Consider the following 20,889-nt stretch of genomic DNA (forward strand, 5'->3'; position numbering starts at 1 on the left):
TCACTATATATATTCTCAATCTAAAGACAAAAAAATGGAAACAAATACTGAATTCTAGTTAGCAGGTTTGTGTCTCACAATGGTAAGGATCTGTAATTCTGAAACTACTTTGTGCATTTTTGAGAACTGAGCAAATGAGGAAATATACTAAGGATAATGAAATAAGGATTCTCAGTATAGAAGGAAGTTACAAAAATATAAAAGGAGAAGACCAGAATGAACCCTGTGGTGTTGAACTGCAATTGAAGATATCACTGCAAATTCACGGTTTTAATATATAGATTAGCTTTAGAGAAACGCATGCACACACACACACACATGCACACGTCATGGGTTTAACTGTATCCCCTAAAAAGATAATTTGAAGCCTTAATTCCCAGCACTTCAGAATGTGATCTTATTCAGAAATAGGGTTGTTACAGATGTAATTAGTTAAGATGAGGTCACACCAGAGTAGAGTGGGCCCTCAATCCACTATGACTCGTGTCCTTATAAGAAGAGAGAGACACACAGGGAAAACGCCATGTGATGACAGAGATAGAGACTGGAGTGATGCAGCTGCAGACTAAGCAAGGCTAAGAATTACCCGCCACCACCAAAAGCTGGGAAGAGTCAAGAAAAGATTCTACCCAGAGTCTCAGAGGGAGCACAACCCTGCTGACACCTGGATTTTGGACTTTTAGCCTCCAGAACCGTGAGAAAAGAAATTTCTTTTTTAAGCCCCTAGTTTGTGGTAATTTGTTATAGCAACCAGAGGAACCTAATATAGTACACAAGTATTTCCTATCTCTGACCACCGAAAGGTTCCAGAAACAATGACGCCCAAACAGCAATGAACATACCTAACACCCAGACTTAGTTTTTAAATACCAGGCTTAGTTTTAAAATACTCTCCACTAAAAGGAATCTTTGTAGAAATGATAGATTGCAAGGACAGAGCAGAAATAAGATAAACCTGGAACTTCTTGTTGGGCAGAAAGTAGGGCAGTGCTTAAGAATGATGGGGACAGCAAACAGGACACAAAAACTTGGCAGAGGGGCTCCCGCTGGCCAACCCTGGACTAATTTGAGCCACAAAAATCAAGTAATGATAGTAACAGATCATAACTTTAAGTTAGAATCCCTGAGGACTTACTGATAATAAACAAATACATAAATGCTAACATGTACAGCAGAATGCCAACTAATATATGTAGATGGAATGAAGAAGTTCAAAAATGACCATTGTTCAATCATCATACTGATAACTGATTTGGGTAAGAATCGTCAACAGCTGCTAAAACAAGTGGACCAAATTTTAACAAGGAACAGTTTATTTGCAGTCTCAAATTATCTCCCTATAAATTACTTATAAATTTCAAACATAAAATGGTTAACAAGCTAGGGAGAAATCTGGCAGCCACCACCCTAACCAAGGGCAGAAGTTAACATCGCCAGTGATGGGACAAAGTGACTGAGGACACACCCTCCCTCTGTGGTCTGCTGGCCAGAGGCCTGACTCTGTCCCAACTGCTGCCCTGTTTCCAGGGTCATAGCACTGTCACACAATTATTAGCTGTCAGGTTATTTTTAAGTCACAGGCCACCCTATGCCACTCCCCAGAGTCACCAGGCAGAAGCATCGGAAATAAGCAGCAAATTAAGCAGATACGTGGAGCAACAAGTGAAGTTCTGGTTTCCCTTAAGCAGCTCTCAGAAACCCTCAGACATAGAGTTAAAATACTGGGTGGCACAGGTTTGTCTGTCTTCTCAGGTTTCCATATATAACTTGGACACACAAAATGCTATTTTAAAACGCCTTTTCCACATCATGGAAGCTATAATGATCCCACTGGAAGACCCGTTAAAAATACAGAAGTAATGGCATTTGTCAACAGGAATGTAAAGGTGGAGGTCCCCCAAGTAAAGCAGAGCTCCTCTGGGGAGGAGAGGCCCCTGTGACAGATAGGGCTCCCTCCGAATGGCATCTCAGGGCCCAAGGAGGATGAGGTCACTTCATGCTGGCCCTTGTTAACAGATGTGCCCTGAGGGTAGCAACCCCGACATGTGAAACTAGCTCCAGATGTGATCAACTAGCTGCTCAAGGAGGGCATACAGCTCTCGAGGAGCCTCGGTGGGTAGAGCGGCCTCCTGCTGCCCAAGTAGGGCCCACTCATACTCTCCCAGGTCTTTGTGTCTGCTCCACAAACAGGAATGGTCACAGTGCCTCATGGGCCCGTGGGGGACATATGCCACAACAGACGAAGACACCCAGTGCTGTCTCTTCCGCTTGCTGTCATTTATGTTAGACGTGTTGTGTGCAATCAGGGAACAGAGGGCTGAGGTACCACCTGGTGCCTCTTCTGTTTATCTAACTGGATGCCTCAAAGTTCATCACACAGACAGTTCCACCAAGGCCCTACAGTCAACGCTGGCCTGGAGGTTTTCGACTCTCCGTCAGGTCACTGGGTTACACAGCGCCAACTTCTCGACCTGAGCCCTGACAACTCTGTCTTTGAGAGTGAGACTCCTGCTGCCAGCAGGTCAGATGGCCTTGGACGGTGGGATGTTCTCCATCATCAGCCCCAAGCAGGGTGAGGACACCCACACGAGCCAACTTGGCAGGCGGGGCCTCAGAATCTGATCTGTTTCCCTAGCTCCACACTCCTTACCCAACTTTCGTTCAGAAGCCTGGAGTGTCTTTCAGAAAACACAACAACTCAGCAGAAGGGTTCAGGGCACCTGCTGAATGTCATCATCACGTAACCCTGACCTTTCCCTGCGGTCCATCACCCCTCTTCATTTCTCAGGGCTCCACCCACTGACCTGTCACCAAGGAGACCAGGACAGGCCAGAGCTGTGTGGACATACTCAGTGCAGCAGGCACACAGGGAACATCTTCAACTGTTCCCAGATCTCTGGGAAATCTTTTAAAGGATGACAAAATGCTAGATAATCAAAAATACCATCTAAAATAATACAAAAAATCACAACTCCCTGTGTTGCCTGATTCTGACCCCATTGGAACACCTTTTCTCAGCCCACTGACAGTGGGGTTCTGTTACACTTCACCTTTGGAGATGCCAGTTCTAACATGAGGCAAAAATGATTTAAGGAAAGCTAACAGAAATCACTCCCAAAGGTTTCAATGGACCAACCAAAACAAAGAGAACCCTGCGAACACTGGCCATCGCTTAAACGGATTCTCAGATGCAGAAGGAGCATATACGCATCCTCACTAACACAGAACGATGCTCCTCCTGATACGTCACCTGGAAAAAGAATGTGTATATAACAGTATGCCTAATAGCACCCATTTGTGCAAAATAAAAATACCTATGCATGTTTAACTGTATGGCAAAAACTCTACAAGATACACACATTTTTTTACAAGGGAAATCTCTGGGGATTTAATTATTTTTCCTCCATATACAATTTTTCCCTATATAGAGAGTGAGATATATATAGACATATGTAGACACACACACACATATGATCTCTAGCTTTTCTGTAAGTATCATGCATTATTTGTGTAACAAAAATATATTTTCAGTTAATTCTGACTCTATAACAACTTGAAAAATATCTGTTTCAGTAAACTAGGCATCTTAAAAGGAAGTTAAACAGGGAGTAGTCGTCTCTAACGTTTGCTCCCAGTGGACTGTACCCAGCCAGGCTCCTCCACCCACGGTTCTGGAGGCCATGGCCATGTCCCCACCACCACTGCCTGGGGATGGGCATCAGCCACCTGGGGCTGGGCCAATGGCTCTGACGGAACAGCTCCATGCACCTGGGGACAGGCCTGCCACCCCAGGGAAATCCAACCCTGGAGCCCCAACTGACAATGGCAACAGCAGGTACAATCAGAGCTCAGCACCCCCTCTTGAGACCCAAAACTCTGGGTCTGAAAGTGAGTAACAATTCAGCTAATACATGGTGGATGTTCAGATCCAGGAGCAAAGCAAAACAAAATAGAACACGCTTATTTTTAAAAAGTGGTCGTAACACTCACACACACTGTCACAAATGCACACACACCCTCATACCTAAACTTTCTAGCTCTTACACTCACACACTCTCATGCACATTCACACATCCATGTTTATTCTCACACACTCACATGTGCTCTCACTCACACACCCACATTTTCTCTCTCACATACACTCACACACACATACACTCACGCCATGTCCCTGGCATGTGCTGACGCAGAGATGGAACCAAGCTAAGTGCAGAGAGAACAAATCTCCTATAGATGGTGGCCCAGTGCATGGAGGCCAAGGCAGGGCCATCCAGGACTTGGGGCTGTATCATGAGGCTGGACCACATGAAACTGCTGCTCTCAACCGTCCCATCATCCAAGTGGCTATTTTGTGCTGTTCAACATAGCAGTAAAATGGTAGGAGGGTGGGAGGGTGGCTAACTGACAGATCCTCACACACCCCGATATCCCAGAATGGAACCATGAAAAGTAGAGTCACCCACCACAGTCCAATGTCAGGGAGACTTAAAACTGTGGAGGGGATGCAGACCCGGCAGCCGCTGTTCACGTGCATGAGATGCCACCCTAAGCCACAAGCAAGTGCCCTAGACAGGAACTCTGGCTTGCCATGCAGTCTCCACTGCAAAGCCACGACCAGACGCCCAACGGCTAGCCCAGGGATGCACATGCAAAATGGACGAGACCAGGAGGGCCTGAGTATCCTGATGGGCACAGAAGAAGGGGCGGTGGTGACCCAGTGGACATACTGGAGGGTCTGAGACCATCTTGTCTAGATATCATTTGGCAGAAGCATCGGGAACCATCTGTGAGGCAGCAAGCTCACCGGTTGGTAGAGCCATTGTAGCAGTAGTTGGGCAGGAAGTCATAGTTGAGTTCCCAGAAGACATGGAGGGTGATTCTCCCGTAAGGTGCCGACACGTTGTGGTTGGCCTCCCGGAACATGGCGTCAAAGCTGTCCAGTGTCAGGTACCTGCTGAGCAGCTTGTGGGTCATGCGGTTGATTTCCAAGAGGCCGTCCAGCTCCTAGGGACCACAAAGACAGGGTGCGAGGACAGAACTGGGCCCAGCACAGTGACCTTCATTCTCCACACAGACAGTGCTCTGATGGTGGTGGCGGGGGTGGGGGAGAGGCCAAAAACAGTGCCCATACCAAGGAGGGGCAAGCAAGCTACACCAAGACATGGCAGGGTCTGATAGGCAACACAAGCTTGCTTCTCACACCTAAATTCATTATGCCCTCCCTACTGCCTTTAAAATGCCCCTCCTTACCATGGTCACCCCTACAGGGCCATTGTCCTTTTCCACTGCAGTCACTTCCCCCCTGCACACCACTGGCCTCCAACCACCTTACAGGTCAGAGACCACTGGGACGTGTCCACCACCACATATGTACTCACTGTTAGCCTGAGTCACCTTCTCCAATGCACCTGGGGTTATTCATAAGCACAACAGTGTGGCAGAGCTGGCAAGCATGTTCACAGGAGCTTTCACACTGATTGCTCATAAAAACCTGCCTAGGTCTGCGCTGTCCCCTGCAGCAGCCACTGGCCACATATAGGAACAAGAATGTGGCTGGTCCAAACTGAGGTGTGCTGTGTATGTGAGATACACACCAGATTTCAAAAAACGAGTATGAAGACAAAGAATGTAAGACACCTGTGTCAATAATATTTTTATAATGATTACATGTTGAATTGTTAATTTTTGGATATATTGGGTTAAACAGAATAGATTATTAAAATTAATTTCACCTATTTCTTTTTCCTTGTCTAATGTGACTGTGATTAAATTTAAAATGATCTATGTGGCTTGCATTATATTTGTAATGGGCAGTGCAGGTCTAGGTCAAAGTCTTGACCGATGATTTCAATCCAAATCATATATGGCCAATGACAATTAAAATGCCATGGTCCAAGACCCTACTTGGGGAAGCTCAATCTTTTAGTGTGTCCTGAGGCGACAGCCCCTCACCCCACCAAGGCTTCTTACATTCTCCTGCCCAAAGCTGCTTCTCTAGTAAAGAAGAATCTTCCTTGACTTCTGGCATGTTCACTACCATTGGTGTGCAGCCATCATTCTTGGAAGATCGATTTGGCTTGGCACAAAATCCTTACTTCCCACTTCCTTTCCTTGGCTTCTGGCACAAAGAGCTGCTGGCAGCGGTTTGAGGACAATCGGATTTTCCTTCCCTGACTGCTCTGCTCAGATACCCAGAGGACTTTTTCTTTTCCTCTAAAGTCCAATACTTTTACTGCAATATTCCTTGGTGTTGCCACTCTGGGTCAGTTTTACCAGGCACATGATGCATGCTTTTAATATATATTTATAGTGTGTTTTTTAATCAATATTTTCTTGAAATACAACTTTAATATTTGTTGCATCCATTGCTCTGGTTTTCTTCTTCAGGGACCCCTATGCCATCTATGTTGGATCTTCACGGTCTATCTTCTATACATTTTTCTCTCAAATCCTTTATCTCTGTCTTCATTTCTTGTTGATTTTTAAAACTTTTCTCCTTTCATTCTTTTGCCATAGTTAGGTGTAATTTATTCGAGACTGAGATTGAGTGTTCTTTGAAGTCAATTTAGTACTGTGAATACTAACAGCAGATGCTTAAAAACATACCCAGGATAGCTGAAGCTCCGTTAGTGCATACTTTTTGATTTCTGTGCAAAAAGTGAACCTACGATTGGTTCAATTTATCAGTAAGGACATAGTAAAATCAGCTTAAATCCTTGCAGCCAGTCTCCCCCAAATCTATGGAGCCTGAGAAAGGGGAGAGCACTTACCACTATTGATGTCAGGTCCTCACTCTCAAAGCGTCCAATTGCCAGTTCCAGAGACTTATACATGGCTGCGGAGACACGCTGAGTAATCAGACGATTGAGGTCTATGGACCTGCCCAGGAGCTGGGGTACGGAGAGGGCAGAAAGAGTGAACAACAAAAACAAGCAAGCAAGAAAATATACAGACATACACCCTCCAGAAACCAATTCTAAAAGATAAAACAAATAAATACTGTACAAAACTGTAAACATTTTAGATGAAATTATATATACAGGTGTCACAACCAAATGCCCTACCTTCCTGGAGCTGAAATTCTGCAAGTCAAAGCCGTAAAGAACTTTTGCAGTGTCCTTTGCATTGAACTTATGCTTACATCTCGGGCAGAAATCCCAAGCCTCACCAGAGACCCTGGAGAATGAGGTCTGTCAGTGAGCACACCCCTCAGGATGGTGCTCATGACCATCTCCCAGCACAGAGCTGCCTGTGCACACCTGCTCTCCAGAGTTCTAACAATGAGGAAGAAAATTACCCCACCTCTTGTTCAGAGTCTACAAACATATGTGTACCTCAATATCATTTCAATAGCATAGAAACAGACAAAACCTTGGTGGAAAATGTCCCAAAATGTGAATGGTTGTTATCTGTAGTCACAATTACATGGAATTTTCCCCAGGGTTTTCTCTATCTTCCTAATTTTTTTGTGATGTATACATACTGTTTTTAAAGAAACAAAAAACAAGCACTGTATTCTTTGTGCTGGCCAAGGGAAAGCGCCTCTCTGACACTCTGAGCTGACAATTAATTGTTTCTCACCTTCATTCTTATAAGCTCTGGCTTTTGGGCTCCTGGAGAGGAGCCAAGCCCTGTGAGGCTGAGCTTGCAGTGGGGGCCCAGGCAGGTGCGGGTGCAGAGCGCTACAGGTCTTCCCTTGTGTTTCAGGTTAGCTAAGAGAAACTGTTTGTCTTTAAAATCTTAACATTTTATAAGGATGTTCCCACAGTCACATAACATATGACGTCTATTAAAACCTAGTGAGTCTAAGAAAAGCCCACTATTTCCAGTGCCAGCTCCACACCTCGCCATGCCCAGAAGCCTGGCTCACCTGCACGTGCCTCTGCTTGAGGAGCGTCTCATAGCGGTTAGATGGCGGGAGATGGATTGTCGCCCCCTGATTCTTGCATTCTGATCGTAACCGTTTATCAAGAAGCAAGCTAGTACGGAAGGAAAAGAAGATGTTTCTCACACGCTGTGAATTTTAATGGAAATGTCATGTCAAGTTACCCAAAATTTCATACTCAAATAACAAGGCATATACTCACCTTCCAGCCATGATCTTATAATATGCAAAGATCTGGTCTGCCAGCTTGTAAACAAATTGGTCAAAGCACAGATTCACCTGAAGAAAAAGAGAGCATGTATTAGATTGATTCCCTAAATCAATATCAAATAACACCAAAAAACCTCTTTTGATTCAGCCATTCTACTTCTGGGTATACATATGAAGGAAAGGAAATTACCGTCTTGAACAGATATCTATACCCCCATGTTCACTGCAGCATTATTTACAAAACGCAAGACATGGAAACAACCTAAGAGTCCACCAATGGATAAACGGATGAAGAAGATGTAGTACACACACATACACACACACGATGGAATATTATTCAGTCATAAAAAAGAAAAAACCTTGCCATCTTGTGACAATATGGACGGGCCTTGAGGACATTATGCTAAGTGAAATAAGTCAGACAGGGAAAGACAAATACCATAGGAGCTCACTTATATGTGGAATCTAAAAAAGGAAACTGAGCTCATAGATACAAAGAACAGATTGATGGTTGCCAAAGCGGGGGGGGGGGGGGGGGGGGTTGGCAAAATGGGTGAAGGTGATCAAAAGGTACAAATTTCCCATTATAAATAAGTCCTGGGATGTAAAATTTTAAAAAAAGGCAACTTGGGCCAGCCCAGTAGCGCAGTGGTTAAGTTCACGTGTTCTGCTTCAGCAGCCCGGGGTTCGCTGGTTCAGATCCTGGGTGTGGACCTGTGTACCGCTTGTCAAGCCATGCTGTGGCAGGCGTCCCACATATAAAGTGGAGGAAGATGCGCATGGATGTTAGCTCAGGGCCAGTCTTCCTCAGCAAAAAGAGGAGGATTGGCAGTGATGTTAGCTCAGGGCTAATCTTCCTCAAAAAAAAAAAAGGCAATAACAGAGGTTCTTACTAGGAAAGAGAAACAAGAAGCCACCTTATTGTCCAACAACAGCAGATTAAACATATTATGCTGTGGCCAGGAGTAGCCACTGCACAGCCAGTGAAAATAACATCAGACCTTTCTTACTGATGGAGAAAAATGCTCCTATTCTCTGCTCTCAAAGGAATATGAAAAAGTCTCTCTTCATCTTGTGTTCCCAAGGGGTTAATGTGCATTGCATTTGGGGTCCCCACTCTGGGGGCAGCTTCTGCCAGCAGGCTGTTTCTCAGGAGACACAGACACAGGGCTGGCTGCTCTGGACACTGAGGTCAGTTAGGAGACACAGGGTGGAGACAGCCTTGCAACTTCACCCTCGAAACCATATCCTCACTCGCAAAGGGGGCTAGCACCCTGCCCCGGAACTGTGATGAGAACACAGTGTGCTCAGAGGAGAGTGGCCCCAGGACCTGCAGGTCTCTGCCCTGCGCCCACCCTGCATTACCCAGGAGCCCATGAGAGCTCCCTAAAGAAGCGCTTTCTGGTGGTCTTTGTGAGGAGGTGGAGAAGGAGACCCAGCTGCACAATACAATTTGTTGAGGTTAAGTTCTCTTAAATCTTAAGCTAGAAAATAAGATTGATCTCCTTAGTTGTGTATATATACACTTAATAATTCCACTTGTAGGAATTTGTCCTCGAGAAATAATCCAACACAACTAAAAAATTATGTGCCCAGAAGTTAATCAAAGCATTATTTATAATAGGAAAAATAAAAAGTTAAAATGAAAGAAATAAAACAGGGCTTGGTTCAGGGCATCTTCTTTAAGATGCTTTAGACCGTGTCTATAACCAAAGACAGTGAGGATAGAGAAGTGCTTGTGACATGCTGTCAAGTGAAGAAGTATGTCACCCCACAGCTTATGTGGTAGGACCCCAATCATCACACGTGCAGATGCACAGAGAAAAGTGCAGATAGAAGGGTTCATCCCAAAATGTTTATTTCAAAAGTTCAATCCATTGTTTAAACTTCCTTGTATTATAAAGAAAGTTTGCTTCCTCTAATATCAGAGGAAAAGGAAAATGAAAGAAAGTTTGTTTACAGTGCCTGGGCCCTCACCTCTGCCTCAATTTCGTCGTAGAGAAACTGCTTGTTGAACCTGGTGAGGGCGTAGTGGGCACTGTCATTGTACAGGTCCAGGGAGTAGAGGACGTACCTGCAGAGGGACGAGCAGTCAGCCAGCCTCCCACACAGGGCTTCTTGGCTCTCACGCCCTACACACCTCCAGAAACTTAACTTTTACTATTGTCCTCTCACGTGAGGAAAATGCTCTCTTACTTCAAACACCAAACTCGGTTCTTGCCGAGGGCCCTGATGGTGCACTCACGCCAGCCCGGCCTATTCCAAGGGGGGGATGCCTTACTCAGGCCATGCCCAGGCACCTGGTAGATCCATAAGGGTCTCCTATAACTGCAGCTTCTCACTTGTCTTGTGTCAAAGCTTTCACCACAAGTAGGTGGTATTTTCTATAACCGCAAAAGTAAGTTATTTTCTTATTTTTAAGAACACACTGACTTAAAAAGAAAAATATATGAAGGTCCTGGGTCCCACAGTTGACCATGACCATGTCCAGTGTAGCCAAAAGCCCCTCTCTCCCTGACCCATGTCTGGACAAAAGGCGGTGGCCAATGGTCTCCAGGAGTAAGTTCCCTCTGAGGGTACCAAACCACTCCTGCTTGGCAAGGGGAGGCCACATGCGCAGCAGGGCCATGCCCAATCCCAGAAGCATGACACAGAGGCACACCAACACCTCTGTGTTGGGTCTCCTCTGTGTTGGGTCTCTGTCCTCCTCATACCATCTCTGACACTGCAGAATAGATGCCATGGCCACTCCAGAGAAAGTGGAAGGCCATCCTCCCGGGCGCCACGTGAGAACTGACATGCATGGGCAAAGGTGAGGTGCTAACCATTCGCCCTGCAAACAGAAGCAGCTGCTGGGTCAGTCCCTGATCTGGTCACCACAAGACACCCATTTTTCTATTACTTTCCCTCCATGGACTTCATATTTTGAAAGTCTTTGAGCCCTGTCCTGGCCCTGAGCCCTGACCTCAGAACAAAGCTGTCCAATCAACACTTCCTCCTTCAAATTTGTCTGTGCTGGAGGCTCTGCCATGTGACAGGCCAGGCCACATCTTCTCTCCCTGACCCCAGCTAAGTCCCCAGGGCCTGGCCAGCATCTGAACATGGTGGGACTTAATTAGTTCTACTGCCTGAGCTCTTGATTTCAAAGCCAAGAAACCTGTTACTTGTATTAATCTCTGAAGTCGTATCCCAAGAATTATGACCTCAACTCAAGTGCTAAGAACAGTCTGGCCCCTTCCTCCACCTCCCAGCTCCCAAATGCCAACAAGGACCCTGGTCACCATAAACAGAGAGCCAAGACTGGCCCACAGGACGCTCACTCCATCATTGATGCCTCCTTGGTCTCCAGGATGTGGTCCGTCAGGATCCAAGGCATGGACATCTCAATGGGGAACTGGATCCTCCTGCCCATCGTCAGCTCCAGGAAGAACTCTCGGAACCACAACTGTGAAAGGTCACAGCACTGCTGGAGTGTTTCTTGAAGGATTTAAACAACACCATGTTAATCTCCTGCAAGCAAAAAAGACTCAGCAGGGTGATCTCAGGAGGCCACATGCCAGGAGCTGGCTCCTTCACTCTCAGCCCTGAGCCATGTGGGAGGGGACACAAGTGGGGAGGGGTCGCATGGCACCTCACACTAGGGACAACACAACCACAGTGTGACTGCAGGCAAAGCTCCCCTGGACTTTGCACATTCTGGCTCACAGAAAGAGCAGAGTCAAGTGTCCCGCCCCCACTGGACACCACTACCCACTAATGGGAACTTGTCAACCCTCTGAGCCTCTTGGTGGGATTGGGAGAAAAAAAAAGTCCTTTTTAAAAGGAGAAATAAAAACAGGATTACTCTATTTTACTTAAGATAAAGACATAGCATTACATGCATATTCAGTGCAGGTCTATCTAATGAAAAATAGAGAGAGATTTTTCAAGAAAAATGTCTCCATCCTTTCACGGAGTGAAAAACAAAAGCCTTACTATAATTTACTCCAAATCTGCAGCACCCCTAGCTAAGACAGAGGCCTCTCACTCTGAGCAAGTGGCTGTGGCACAAGAGTAAATATGGACAACTCCATGATGACAAAGGGCATCCACCTGGCACTGTGGTCAAGGGCGTCACCCCAGGGCGGGCTGCCTGTGTCAGGTCACCTACCACCTTCCATACATCACTGCCCCTGGGGGCTGTTTCTGACATTTATCACTGTCTTGGTCTCGAGCCAGGTGACAGATTACATTCGCGTGTGCTTCTGACTCCGTGCGGGTTACAAAAACTTGGTATTCAGGTCACAGGGCCAGCCACGGCCCCATGGCCCCACAGCCCTCACCCTCCTAAGGGCCATATCACATGGAGGGAAGTTTCTGGCCAGCTGTGCATTTAAAGCGATAGGCGAGGGAATGGCATGAAGATTAGGACGTGTTGCCATCTGGGTGCGTGAGGGGACCACAGCAGGGGACGGTCAGGCAGGTGGAAGCATTCTAGACAGTGTTAGCAGTGTTAGAACATGCTAGGCTGGACGCTGGTCAGCAGTATCTCTTACCACTGAAATTTATCAAGTGAGTGTAGAAGAATGACTCTCGATGAAATTTTTCTATGTCCAATATGGTGGGCCCCTCAAGGCTACTTCTCAGGGTTTTCTTGGAACCACTTTTGTCTGCAATGAGGGACTCTAGCATGGTTCTCACCATATAAAGCTGCATCATCCAAGGAAACATTTGTAGGGGAGAAAATACACATTAGTTACGCCAAACTCAGGTAAACCATGAGAGAAGGACTGCTCTGCCATGCTCTGACCAGAGCGGGCTGGAGTGGGCAGCCCGCTGCTAGCCGGCTCCTCAAAGGGGGTCTGGGTGCCCATCCAAGTGGCCAAGTTGCTGATGCTTGGGAGAAAGAACTGGTAGCAGAGAAGTTCACCTCTGTGCTGTAAACATCAACAAGAAAACAAAGGAAGTCTTACCACCAAAGGTTAAAAGAGGCGGATAGGTGTAGGACTGCCTCAGAAACGCGTTTACTACATGCAAGAGCCTTTCCATGCCCAGAGACTTGAGCTGCCTCAGCAGCTCGGCAGAGCTCAAGGACTCAGCCATGGTGCGCACCAAGTAGAGCTAGACATGGACAGACAGGGGAGAGGTGGAAAGAACGGTTAGTTCACAACACACACATCATGGGGTGGGAAGAGGCATGTGGGGACGAAGGGCAGGGAGGGTGCATGCGCGCTGGAGAGACCCAGAACCCATGCTTCTCAAGTGGGCCAAATGCCTTCCTCCCACATACCTGAGAGGTTTCCTATAGAGCCAGCAACGTGCTTTGCTGGTAATTCTCTCATACACTGGCAAAAGAGACTATAAAAGCCCTCAACAGAGAGGTGATGAATAAGAAGTGCCAAGTCCCAAAAGGGGAGGAGGGAAGCACAGGGAATATTAAATCAGGTTGGAGAGTCAAGGAAAGCTGCTTGGGTGGCTGAATGTGCCAGGAGAGAGAAGAGCGGTGGTGGCTTAAGGCCAGGGACACATGAAAGTTATGTTGTTATATTTCCAAAAGTTTTGTCTTTAGGAATGATCAGTTTTAGGCCCAGCATAAAAATTATAACCCTACATTTAAACGCCCATCAGGAAACACAGCATAAATACAGACACACAGACTTTCAACCACATTTTTGGGACAGGAGTTAATGTAGTCACATTAAGTTCAGCACGCAGATGGGCAAATCTGAGAGTCACGAGGATGCTAATGCTCCGGATTCGCTTCAGCAGGGGCAGAGGAGCAGAAAAGACACAGTTAACACTTGATCTGCTCAGCAGACAGCTGTGGTGTCATTTCGCTCCTGGCCTTGCTTACTGTCCCCCAGCTCAGGGGCAACGCACCCAGGGGAACAGGTGGAGCAGGGCAGCAGGGGGGACAAGAACCTGTGTGCTGGAGGGTCCCACAGCTCGCCGGGGCACTTTGATGTCGAAGCCGCTCTTGGGGTCCTTCTCGCCCCGCAGGGCTGGGTCGTTGAAGGGCTCGTGCCCTGTCTCCCAGTCACACACAGTCTTCCTGATAGCCTGCAGGACGCTAAACAGCCCCATCAAGTCATTAGCAAGGCGCGGAGCACTGGCACCCTCGGGACATTGACAATCACAGCATCTCCTTGCCTAGCAAACAGCTCTTGGGATAGCCAACTCTCACACATGAAGTCCCCTGGGGGTAGTCGGGGGACACGGTAATGGACCAGTTCAAGGCAAATTTTTAAAAATAGATAATTTTCTTGGGGACATTACTAGCTCCAAAAGATCTGATGTAGTTGCAGTTTACATCAATTACCAGAAGTGATGTTTTCTTTCCTGAACACTGAGTCATGCTAAGGGCAGCAAGACAGACCACACACATCCACCCAGAGAGCTGAAACTCGACTTCCCTGTGGCTGATCCCCCTTTTCTAACAGGAACATGAAGTCACCAACATAACTGCAGGGACTGGGCCTGTGTCCTCGACTCACGTGGAATGTGTCCCATCCCCCACACACTCCACCATGCAGAGAGGCCCTGGACAGCACACTAGGAGCAGATGAACCCACACGCCCATCCTGATCACCTCGTGGGGAAAGTTCTAGCTAAAACCTAAGCTACCTTTGGAGCACACTGCACACTGCCCACATAGTGAGCCTCCCATTATGGCGAGCATGAGCAAAACAGGGGGCATAATGGAAAACATGAAAACCTCCACCCAGCCCTCCACCCAGCTGGAGCGAACACAAACTGCTAAGTCTCACAGTGTAAAACTTTATTAATGCTAAAAATCACACCACACTGGTAACAAATATATTAACTATACAATCACAAAATGAAACCAGTGCACTGTGGGCCTTTGTAAGCTCCATTTTACAGAGATGTCTCTGAGAGACAACTTTATCTGAAAGGCTAAATATTGAGGGAAAACTAGCTCAAGGTTGCTACAGGATGTCTGCCATATCTGTGTAGTTTTCGACCAACTTATAGGCCAAAAGGAACAGAAGTAAAAACACTGAAGACAACACACTGAGATGGGAGGTGGGAGGCCGGCTGCGTGTCCCTACAGGCTTGGTGATCAGACTCTTTGGACAGATTTTGAGACACTCCTGGCCTGAGATAAACACGCCCTTGTCCCTGGATCTCCAGATAGCTCAGACACTCTGTACTTCATCTACTGTAGGTTGTTCAGGTTAATAACTGGAGCCCCTGCAATACATTTAGAGGAAATTCACCACAAGGGCATCGGGAAGTGGAAGAGAAATGTACTGAGCATATTTATGAAAATGCAACTCTATAGCTGTTGAAACCTAAGCTGATCCTACAGTTTTAGACATTGAATGCAGGGAGGTGCATGCAGTGAGGCTGACCTCTGGATGACATTCTTCTTCTTCTTGATGGCCTGCCTGAGGGGCTCCCTGAGGGTGACCTGGGAGAAGTCCTGCAGCGCGGCGTAGACAGTGTGCCGGATGGCATGGTTGAACACGCTCTCCATCCTGCCCATCAGCACCTGCAAGCCTTTGATCATGGCGATAACCTGCAGGGGGCACACAAGACTTTCAGTGTGCTGGAGGGTGATAGGAAACGGCTCCTTCTCAGGCAGTGCTGAGCTCCATCAGCTGGCACACTCCCTGGAGGTTGCCTCTCCCTCTGCATGGCGCTTCTCTTGGCTTCTTGCATTCCTGCTCTGCAGCTGCTGTCCTGTAACCATCTTCCCAAGAACAGCTCTGTGTCATCAGCCATCCCCACACCTGCGTCTGATTCCATCAGACCATGAGCACCTTGAAGGCAGGGATGGATCTGCAGGCATGAGCTAAGAGGAGTGTTTGTAACTGACTCACAATCCTCCCACATCCCTAAGGGCACACCTCCATGAAGGACTTCAAAGGAGAAGAAAAAAGTTTTAGGAAAGCAAATATGTTACTATCTGGAAAAGAAAAAAGAAGTTATAAGAGTTTGCAGTCGAAATCCCATCTATTAAACAATAATGGCACACTGAATTAATATGCATAAAAAGGCCTGAAAGAAAATGCATAAACTGCGTAAAGTTCATCTCTGTGATGGCGTCATGGACACTGTACTGTCCTCATTGCACATCCATGTTTTCTGTTTGTTTACTTTAGGGATTTGTTTAATGAATCTGGGTTGCTTTTCTAATGAAGGAAAAAAGGGAAAACTTCTATTTAAAAAAGTAAATTCTCTAATTCAAATTCTAATTGAACTAAATTCAAAATCACGCCAATCTGAATGAAAATGAAAATACTACATATTCAAGCTTACGGGATGTACAAAAAGATGAGCTCAAAGGTAAATTTTGAGCTTTAGATGCACATATTAGAAGACAAAAAAGCCTGAAGATAATACTAATCTAATATTCACCATGAATTTATAAAAAGAAAAACAAAATAAATCCCCCGAAAGTAGAGGGAAATGAATATCTAAAAGCAAAAATTAATGAAACAGAAAACAAGCATATAATAGAGGTGATGAACTGAGAAAAAGCTGTTTTAAAAATAAATAAGTTGACAAATACCAAGCAAGACTGATCAAGAGAAAAACAGACAAGTCATGAATTACCAGCATTAAGAATAGAAAGGGGGCATTACTACAAAGTTGACATATATTGGGAGATTATGAGAGTATGCTGGCATAGGGAAGAGAAGTAGGAATCCAGAAACAAACCCTCACATTTACAGTCAACTGATTTTCACCAAGGGTGTGAAAACAATCCAATGGGGAAATATGATCTTTTCAACAAATAGTATTGGGACAGCTGGATATCCACACGCCAAAGCATGAAGACGGCGTACTGTGCAGAAAAGGGTTAACCCAGCAGGCCTGGGATGATTAAACCCTGCACATTCCTGAGAAAGGCCTGTCTTCAGGTCTGGCCCTTGGCTAGCTCCTAGGACGAGCTCTGAGCGACAAGAAGATTCTGCCTGAAAAGAGTGTATGCGTGTCTGTGGCTTTGGGCCAGTGGAGCAGCAGTTTGACAGACAGTTGATGCTAACAATGTGGTTTATGGTGAACCCTGTTTTTGCTCTGGGGTTCTGGAGTCTGAGAAGCTAAGGTCAGTCCTGTGGTTGCTGCATGCCTGACCCCAATAAAAACCCTGGCCACCAAGGCTTGGATGAGCTTCCCTGGTTGGAAAAACTGCATCTGTTGTCACTCATCATTGCTGGGAGAATTAAGCACATCCTGGGCACTTCCACCAGTAGGGGACACCTGGTTTCTCCTGGATGTCACCCATGCACCTTTTCCTTTTGCTGATTTTAATCTGTGTCCTTTTGCTGCAATAAATCATAATCTTGAACAGAACTGCTACTTAGTCCTGTGAGTCCTTCTGATAAATCTAGCCTGAGGTGGTCCTGGGGACCCCTGACACAACCTTGACCTCACACCATTAACAGAATCAATCCAAAGGGATCATACATTTATACGTAAGAGGTAAAACCATAAACTCTTAGAAGAAAACATAGGAGTAAATCTTTGTAACCTGGGGAAGGCAATAGTTTCTTAAGATATGACACCAAAAGTACAAACAACAAAAGGAAAACAGAAAAATTGAACTTTCTCAAAATTAAAGACTTTTGTGCTTCAAACGACCCCATTAAGAAAATAAAAGGACAAACCACAGAATGAGGGAAAATACTGCAAATCACATGTCTGACAAGAACTGGTATGTAGAATATATAAAGAACCCAATAATACAAAAACAACCCAATCGAAAAATGGGCAAAGGAGGGCCAGCCCTGCGGTGTAGTGGTTAAGTTTGCACACTCCACTTTGGCGGCATGGGTTTCGCAGGTTTGGATACCGGGCAAGGACACACACACCATTCATCAAGCTGTGCTGTGGGGGCATCCCATATACAAAACAGGGGAAGACTGGCATAGATGTTAGCTCAGGGCCAACCTTCCTCAGGCAAAAAGAGGAAGATTGGCAACAGACGTTAGCTCAGGGCCAATCTTCCTCACCAAAAAAAAAGCGGGGGGGCAAAGGATCTGAATCAACATTTCTCTGAGATGCACAAACTGTCAATAAGCACATGAAAATATGCCCAATATCATTAGTCGTTAGGGAAATGCAAATCAAATACCAAAATTAGATACCATTCCACATCTAGCAAGGTGGTGAGAATAAAAAAGACAGACAATAACAAGTGTTGGCCAGGATTTGGAGAAAGTGGAACCCTCATTCACTGCTGGTAGGAATGTAGAATAATGCTGCCACTTTGCAAAACCATCTGGTACTTTCTGAAAATGTTAAACACAGAGTTACCATATGACCAAGCAATTCTACTTGCAAGTGTATCATCAAAAGGAATGAAAACATGCATCCATACAAAAACCTGCAGACAAAAGTTGCAGCAGCATTAGGCATAATAGGGAAAAAGTGGAAACAACCCAAACGTCCGTCAGCTAATACACGGATAAATAAAACATGATATATCCGTACAACAGAACATTATTTGGCAATGAAAACAATGAAATACTGATACATGTGTGAATCCTGAAAACACTGTTAAGTGAAAGAAGTCAATGACAAAATGCCACATGTTACAGAATTCCATTTACACGACATGTTCAGAACAGGCAAAGCTACAGAGTCAGAAAGTAGACTGGTGGCTGCCTAGGGTAGAAGGGAAGGGAGAACGGGAGTGAATGCTAGTGAGCATGGGGTTTCTTTTTGAGGTAACAAAAATGTTCCAAATTTGATTGTGATTCCACAACTCTGTGAACATACCAAAAAAGCACTGCATTTTACATTTTAAATGGGTGAACTGCATAGTACGTGGGAAAAAAAACTGTGCCAAAAATAAGACGAAAATTTATTATGAAAAACTTAATGCCAAAACATTAGAAAATTGAGAAAGACTCTTAGAAAATCCATGAAAATACAACCTGCCAAAACTGATACAAGAAGAAACAGAAAATCTGAATGCTGCTATATATAGTAAAGAAAGTGAACGTTTCAAAAACCATTCCATGAAGGGAAAGCTTTGCCAATAAACGTTAGCAAACATTTGAGGAAGAAATGACATCTTACACAAACCACTGCAGACAACAGAAAAGAAGGAGTACGCCATGAGTCGTTTTTTGAAGCTTCATCCAAAAACTAGAATGGAAGCTTATGACAAAGTAATGCGGAGACTGATGTCAGCATCACCGCAAAGTGAGCTCTTCGCTTACTCTACCCACTAAGACACAATGAAAAGGACACTAAAAAACCAACAGAGGACATTCACACAACATAAAAGACATCTGAGAAACCCATGCAGCCAGATGCCTGAAGGTGGAGGTGCTGGAGCACCCAGAGGAAGTAGAAGGAGATAAGGGGATCTCCTCTCTCTCCCCCAAGGGCAGCGACCCAGCGCATGGGAGTGTGTGCGGCTCTGAGAGGTGAGGGGGAAGGGGGAGATCTTTACGAGAACACCTTCAATCTCCAAGGTCCCTCACAGCCCTTGGGAAAGCCCCCCACAGAGATGGCCAAGCTACTCTGGGGTGTCCTCATAAAGCCAGCAACCCAGGGGAGCAGACAGCAAGGGTAGAGCAAGAACACCCCTGGGATCGTGCCGGAAAAGAAAGCGCCCCTCCCTCTGCCTGGAGCTCTGGCTCAGCCAGTGGGACAGGGCACTCAGGCATACATTAGAAAAAGAGCAGCTATGAGCGAGCAAGGTGGGCATTGGGGGGGGCTCAGAATACACAGCTCTTGACCCCCACCCAGTGGCAGCAGGTGGAAGCTGAGACCTGATACTATCACTATGTGGAGACACAAATCCATGCCATCAAACAGTATGAAGAAATATATTAGTACTCCAGACAAGAAGGAAGATGACAAGCAGCCAGAAATCAATCCTGAAGGCAAAGAAATTTATAATTTACATGACAGAGAATTCAAAGTAGCTATCATAAAAACAACTCAATGAATTACAAGAAAATACAGATAGTTCAATGCAATCAGCAATAAAATTAAAGAACAGAGGGAATTCCTCACAAAACAGATTGAAACTATAAAGAAAAACCAAACAGAAATGGTGGAGGGGGAAAACACAATGAATGAGATAAAGAAAAATCTGGACTCCCTGAATAACAAAGCTGATATTATGGAGGAGAGAATTAGCAGTCTGGAGGACAGAAATTCAGAAAAGCTTCAGATGGAGGAGGAGCGAGAAGTAAGACTAAAAGAAATGAAGAAATTTTCCAAGAAATATCCAACTCAATTAGGCAATACAACATAAAGATTACAGGTATTCCAGAGGGAGAAGAGAAGGAGAATGGAGCAGAAAGCATGTTGAAACAAATAATAGCTAAGAACTTCCCAAACCTGGGGAAGGAGCTGAAAATACAAGTGAAAGAAGCTAATAGAACTCCTAATTATATCAATGTAAAAAGGCCTTCTCCTGGGCCGGCACGGTGGTGCAGTGGTTAAGGGTGCACGTTCCGCTTTGGGGGCCCAGGGTTCGCCGGTTCAGATCCCAGGTGCGGACACGGCACCACTTGACAAGCCAAGCTGTGGCAGGCATCCCACATATAAAGTAGAGGAAGATGGGCACGGATGTTAGCTCAGGGCCAGGCTTCCCCAGCAAAAAGAGGAGGATTGGCACCATATGTTAGCTCAGGTCTAATTTTCCTGAAAAAAAAAAAAAAGATCTTCTCCAAGGCATACAGTAGTAAAGCTGGCAAAAGTCAATGACAAAGAAAAAATATTAAGGGCAGCAAGGCAGAAGAAAACAACTCACAAAGGAACCTCTATCAGGCTTTCAGCAGATTTCTCAGCAGAAAACTTACAGGCTAGGAGAGAGTAGAAAA

At 45.6% G+C, this 20,889-nt stretch overlaps 1 protein-coding gene across 1 annotated transcript in view; it reads right to left on the reverse strand.

Annotated features, from left to right (window-relative positions):
- CYFIP1 (cytoplasmic FMR1 interacting protein 1) overlaps window positions 1-20,889 on the reverse strand; it is a 92,388-nt gene that overhangs the window by 25,682 nt on the left and 45,817 nt on the right. The window contains 12 exon segments of the mRNA XM_070231499.1: window positions 4,805-5,004; window positions 6,771-6,890; window positions 7,871-7,979; window positions 8,088-8,164; window positions 10,073-10,169; window positions 11,416-11,572; window positions 12,631-12,828; window positions 12,831-12,885; window positions 12,888-13,022; window positions 13,025-13,195; window positions 13,997-14,144; window positions 15,448-15,614. Of these exon segments, the coding sequence (XP_070087600.1) occupies window positions 4,805-5,004; window positions 6,771-6,890; window positions 7,871-7,979; window positions 8,088-8,164; window positions 10,073-10,169; window positions 11,416-11,572; window positions 12,631-12,828; window positions 12,831-12,885; window positions 12,888-13,022; window positions 13,025-13,195; window positions 13,997-14,144; window positions 15,448-15,614 (1,634 nt within the window).

This window comes from Equus caballus, chromosome 1 (assembly GCF_041296265.1).
Source record: "Equus caballus isolate H_3958 breed thoroughbred chromosome 1, TB-T2T, whole genome shotgun sequence".
Taxonomy (NCBI): domain Eukaryota; kingdom Metazoa; phylum Chordata; class Mammalia; order Perissodactyla; family Equidae; genus Equus; species Equus caballus.